The sequence below is a fragment of the Oryctolagus cuniculus genome, chromosome 19 (genome assembly GCF_964237555.1).
Source record: "Oryctolagus cuniculus chromosome 19, mOryCun1.1, whole genome shotgun sequence".
NCBI lineage: Eukaryota > Metazoa > Chordata > Mammalia > Lagomorpha > Leporidae > Oryctolagus > Oryctolagus cuniculus.
Window position 1 is genome coordinate 64,871,840 of NC_091450.1, and position 6,000 is coordinate 64,877,839.

Below are 6,000 nucleotides of genomic sequence, written 5' to 3' on the forward strand. Positions count from 1 at the left end.
TGAGGCTGTCTGGAGTACTGAAGAGCTTTAGCTGGGTGGGAACATTGCACCCCAAGGGGATTCTTTCCCTGGAACTAGACAACTGGCTTCTGGCCAGCTTGTTCTTCTCTGTCCCAGGATGCTGTAAGAGGGCCCTCTGGCCTTGGGCTGACAGACTCCACTCCTATTTTCCTGTCTCACCTTCTCTGCATCCTGCTGGGTCTGCCCTGTCCCTGTGAGACTCATTTTGAATCAAGGGAGGATCCATTCTGATGGCTGTTAGTGGATGGTCCTGTCCCCATTGTGTGACAGACCTTAAGGACTGCTAGGAAGGTTTGTGGAACTGGGTTGGAACTCAATGATTTTGGTTTAAGCCCTCATCTTCCCCAATCCTCTCATCCTCCCCTCTGCTTTCACCCCTCAGGGTGTGTGGAGATCCACCCCCACTGGAAGGGCCAGATGTCATCGTGCCCATCCTCAAGGATGATGGGTCCTACCTGCTCTGTGCATATTGGGCTGATGAGCCTGAAGCCCCAGTCCAGGCCTGGGCTGGGGCCCTGCACCCTACAGCCCAGCAGCCCATCTGCTGTGTGGAGGCCATTATGGGTGAGTCTTTTGGTGGGAATCTTGCTCTAGACCTGCCAAACCACCTGAGTGCACCCTAGTGACAGAGGCCTGCTTGCTCTATACCCCTGGGGAAAGGTGTGATGTGGCAGGAACTCTGCGCTACTTCTGGGTGGACTAAGCAGAGCCCTGGGTGGAGTTTGCAGCAGGGATGTAGTGTAGGCAGGTATTTCATGACCTCAGAGTCCCAGGTTATGCTCTGTTTTCTGACAAGCAAGCCGACCATGTTGCTGCATAAGAGGCAAGTGTGATGGCAGGGCCCCAGCCTGTGCTCCTGCATGTGTCAAGGATTTCTTCTAGCCTACACATGGAAGAGTGGGGCACCTTTGGCCAGTGACAGGCTTCCCTTGAGGCCTTTGCCCTAGATGCCATTACACTGCATGCCTGCCACCACAGCTCTACTCGGGTTACCTTCTCAGCCTGATATCTTTCTCAGATCCCGATGAACTGGGCATGCTGTCTCTCTCATCCCAATTGTGTTGATGTCACTCTTCATCTAGAACCCTGAGCCATGTCCTGAGGGTTCCATGCTGAGGTTGCTAGTGCTGGCCTCGTGCCTCTCAGGATCCACTAAGGGCCACTGTGTGAATGACACCAAAAGGCTCCTGTGTGTGTGAAGCTCTGTGGGTTTCATATGTTCATACTGTGGCAGGGTGTACGTGCCCAGGAGTCCCCCACCAATGACTGCTGTGGGGATGAGCCCCCTGTTGTGACACATCAGACATAGACCAAGGCGCCACGTGGTGAAAGCGGCTGGCCCCTCATGGAAGATCAGGATGCCTGATCTGTGGCTATCACACTCTGGACAGGCAGGGAGCTCTCCATTGGTAGGCAGAGGACTTGCCATTGCAGGCATGTCCCCTGGGAGTGAGGCTGTTGCTAACACCTGTTCACTAAGTGAGCAGCATAGGCGTCCTCAAAAGCTGGTGGGGCATTTGTGATACCTGGGCTTTACTATGAGAATGTGTTTGCATGCCATCTCATTGACCATGTCCTGCCCCATTTGCCCTCCTTGCAGTGGAAGATGCCTCCAGCCAGAAGGAGAAAATAGAGGTGGCATCTGCAGAGCAGACTGAGGCCACACCCAGGTAAATCTGCAGATGGGGTGTTTCTTTTTTCTTTTCTTTTTTTTTTTTAGTGTGAATATCTGGAGATTTGTGACACGGTGGGAGACAATGTGCAACTGGAGTCCATTTATAGCATTCAAAGTTCCTCCCAAGTAGACTCTGTCTAAGGAGGGCCCCAAATACTTTCCACGTCAGCCCCATGTCCAGCCTCCATTGGACAGCTGCAGAAGTTTCCCTGGGAAAGTCACCAGGCCAGGTCATTCCTAATGCCACTGACTCTCTGTGGCCCATTGAGAGAATGACCACTCGCTCAGCCTACTGGTTGTCTCTCATCAGCCCCCCCCCACCCCACAGTACAATGGTAGGTACAGGGGATGTCCACTGCACCCATGCACTCCTTAGTGCTGAGGGAATGGGGACCATCCTGAGGTGCTCTGTGGTGTTAACGGGCTTTAGGAGGGTGTGAGAATTCCACCAAAGGGGACTCTTTCACTGAAACTAGACAACTGGCTTCTGGCAATCTTGTCCTTTTCTGTCCCCCCTGGGGAAGGGGGGTGAGTGTTGGAGAGGGGCGGCGAGCCCTGTGCTCCACAGTGAGACTTCTGGCCTTCTACTGACAGCCTCCTTGTCTCCTGTCTTGCTGTCCAGTTTCTCTACATCCTGCTGGGTCTGCCCTATCTGTGTGAAGGGTCACTGTGTCTGAAGCAGGGAGGATCTAGATCAGAGGTTTTTAGAGGGTGATCCTGTCCCTATTGGGTGAAAGATGCTTTCAAAATGCTAGGAAGGTTTGGTGTGACTGGGTTGGAACTGAAAGAATTTGTGTTAAGCCCTCATCTTTTCCTCTCCTCCTGTCCCCTCCTCTGCATTCACACCTCAGGGTGGGTGGAGATCCACCCCCACTGGAAGGGCCAGATGTCATCGTGCCTATCCTCAAGGATGACGGATCCTACCTGCTCTGTGCATATTGGGCAGATGAGCCTGAAGCCCCAGTCCAGGCCTGGGCTGGGGCCCTGCACCCTACAGCCCAGCAGCCCATCTGCTGTGCTGAGGCCATTCTCGGTGAGTCCTTTGATGTGACTCTAGCTGCAGACCTGATAAACCTCCTGAGTGCACTCCTATAACCCTGGCCTGGTGCTCTGACTCCACTCATCTTCTGGAATCCTAGGGAATGTACTGAGGATTCCATCCTGTGGTTGCCTGTGCTGGCTCGTGCCTCTCAGGATCTACTAAGAACCACAGTGTCAGCATGGCACCAAAAGGCTCCTGTGTGTGTGGAGCCCTGAGGGTTCACATGTTCATATTTTGGCACGGTGGAGGAGTCTGGGAGTCCCTCACCATGGCTTAGGATTGGATGAGCCCCCATTGTGTGGTTGGTCACTTAAAACACATCTGGGTGTCAGCGCTGTGGTGCAGTAGGTTAATCCTCTGCCTGCAGTGCCAGTACCCCATATGGGCACCTGTTCTAGTCCTGGCTGCTCCACTTCCAGTATAGCTCTCTGCTATGGCCTGGGATAGCAATATAAGATTGCCCAAGTCCTTGGGCCCCTGCACCCGCATGGGAGAACAGGAAGAAGTGCCTGGCTCCTGGCTTCAGATTGGCGCAGCTCTGGCTGTTGTGGCCATCTGGGGAGTGAACCAATGTAAGGAAGACCTTTCTCTCTGTCTCTCCCTCTCACTGTCTGTAACCCTAACTCAATTAAAATAAATAAAATCTTTAAAAAAGTAACACACACCTGGAACTTACAACATATAGCCATGGGATTGAGAGCAGCTGATCACTTTTGGAAGATCAGGATGCCAAATGAGTGAGAGGGCACATGCCCAGCAGGGAGGGAGATTTCCACTATTGGGCAGAGGACCTGTCTAAACAGGCATGTCCTCCTGTTTGGGAGCTGTTGCTAAGCAAGGTAGTGCCACAGCTGGACAACATAGATATCCCTGTATGACTGTGGGTGGTACCTGAGCTTTAATATACCATCACTTTTGTTCATCATCTCATTTACCATGTCCTGCCCCATTTGCACATCTTTGCAGTGGAAGAGCCCTCATCACAAGAGGAGGAAGGGAAAGTGGCACGTGCAGACCAGGCCGAGGCTAATCAGAGGTAAATCTACAGATGGGTGAGGGTGTTTTACTCTGGACATCTGGCATGGCAGACACGGGAGGAGAGAAAGGGACCCATGAGCCATTTTTCCCATTCAAATCTCATCCTACAGACTGTGGACCATGTCTTGAAAGCCCCATGTGCTGAGGCAGGTCACAAACACTGTGCAGGTCACCAACTACATATCCTCTTTGGAACCTACATAAGTTTTCCTGGGGTCCAGTCATGCCGAGGTCATTCCTCATGCCACACTTTTATGTCACCTCCATAAAAAGTGTTTGGCAGCTCCCTCAGCCCCTCTGCTTGTGCTTCATCCACATCCCTGCAGTACAACAATAAAGACAGGGATGTCCAATGCACCAATGCTCTCCACAGTGCTTAGTGAAATGGGATCAATGCCAAGGTCATTTTGGGTGTTAAACTGCTTTCATTGGTTGGAAGCATTCCAGACCAAGGGGATTCTTCTCCCTGAAACTAAACAGGCTTCTGGTCAGCTTGTCCTTTCCTGTCCCAGAGGGCTGGGAGAGGGACACAGAACCCTCTGATCCTCAGTGCCTTCTGCCCTTCGGCTGCCATCCTTCTCTCCTCTGTCTTCCTGTCCCATCCTTCTCTGCATCCTGCTGGGTCTTAGCTATCTGTGTGAAGGCTCACTTTGTCTGCACCAGGGGAGGATCTAGATCAGATGGCTCATAGAGATTGATCCTTTCCCTGTTGGCTGACAGACCCTTTCAGACTGCTGGGAAGGTTTGGTGGAACTGGGTTGGAACTGAATGACTTTGTGCTGAGCCCTCATCTTTTCTACCTCTTCCGTCCTCCCCTCTGCATTCACACCTCAGGGTGTGTGGAGATCCACCCCCACTGGAAGGGCCAGATGTCATCGTGCCTATCCTCAAGGATGATGGATCCTACCTGCTCTGTGGATACTGGGCAGATGAGCCTGAAGCACCAGCCCAGGTCTGGGCTGAGGCCTGGCATGCAAAAACCCAGCAGCCCATCTGCTGTGCTGAGGCTTTTTGGGTGAGTCCTTAGATGTGAATCTTGCTGCAGATCTGTCAAAGTGCCCGAGTGGACTCCTATGACTCAGGCCTGCTTGCTGTTACTCCCCAGGGAAAGGTGGTGATGTGGCAGGCTGTCCCCTGGGCTATATCTGGATGGACAGAGGCAGAACCCATGGTGGAGTTTGCAGCACAGTTGTAGTGTGGCTGGTGTGTCTTGGCCTCATAGTCCCAGGCTATGCCCCCCTTTCTGACACTGACACTTGTTGTGCCTGAAGCACGTGATGGGGCATGGCCCCAGCTTTTGTTACTAAACTTTTGTTGCTGAACAAATTATTTACTCTTAAGTATTTATATCTCATTTGAGGGTTTTGGGAAAAAATATCTGTATTCTTTCTGTTGGACTATTAAGTCAAATGGTTTGCAGAATGTCTGACTTAGAATTGTTTTGTAGATTCTAGGTTTTCTTAGTAACTCATGCACTGCAGACAAGCTAGGTTTGGTTCTAGTCTCTGTCACTGCTGAGCAGTGCCTCCAGACTCAGCTGGCAGCAGGCCCTGACCAAGACTCTCATTTGATTTCTTTCTGTCTCCCTCTCAGGTGCTAAGAACTTCCTCTGGTGGATACCATGAAACCTGACTCTGTTCATTCCAGGACCCCGTTTATATTAAAGTTTGGTTTTGTTAATTATTTGGGTTGAATATTTTGCTCCATAATCTTTAAACCTCATAAATACATGGATTAGTATAACACTGGAACCTGGAATTCTAGGTGTCTTCTGATAACTGTAGTCAAGATTGCTCCTATGCCACAGGACGTGTCTACATGCATCAAGTCTAGCCAGACATAGTCCAATACCATGTGAGTACAGGTTAAAGCAGACCTGCTAGGAGTGCACAGTAAGGAGGCAGTTCTAAGGTGAATGCAAGAATGCATATACTCAAGATGAGCATGAGAATCTCTCAAGACAGTGAGGGAGTGTCATTAGAAAGGCGTGTGGGACTCTTCTGGAATCTTAGTGGGGATATTCACTTTCAACAACATATGAATGTGTCCCCTTGAATTTCATGGGTCTTTCTCCATACTGGTTTACAAAACAAAGGAAAGTGATCGTTTCCTGTCAGCACATCATCACAGGAAGCACACAGGGAACTACAAAATTTGGCTGTTTCTCTTCTGCACAGTGCAGTGAGCCTTGGGCCCCTTGCTGCCTGACTGTTGAGCAAAGGGT

At 51.0% G+C, this 6,000-nt stretch overlaps 1 protein-coding gene across 16 annotated transcripts in view; it reads left to right on the forward strand.

Annotated features, from left to right (window-relative positions):
* The window catches only part of LOC103346711 (uncharacterized), a 107,250-nt gene extending 101,791 nt beyond the window's left edge, over window positions 1-5,459 (forward strand). For 14 of the 16 annotated variants that reach the window (XM_070064713.1, XM_070064719.1, XM_070064718.1 and 11 more), the window contains 6 exons: window positions 404-585; window positions 1,622-1,691; window positions 2,548-2,729; window positions 3,705-3,774; window positions 4,611-4,791; window positions 5,370-5,459. In XM_070064713.1, coding sequence (XP_069920814.1) covers window positions 404-585; window positions 1,622-1,691; window positions 2,548-2,729; window positions 3,705-3,774; window positions 4,611-4,791; window positions 5,370-5,408 — 724 coding nt within the window. In that variant the 3' untranslated portion in view covers window positions 5,409-5,459. Of the gene's footprint in view, window positions 1-403; window positions 586-1,621; window positions 1,692-2,547; window positions 2,730-3,704; window positions 3,775-4,610; window positions 4,792-5,369 lie in introns of those variants that run through there. The other 2 variants (XM_070064724.1, XM_070064725.1) reach the window with 2 other exon arrangements.
* Window positions 5,460-6,000: the final 541 nt, after the last annotated feature.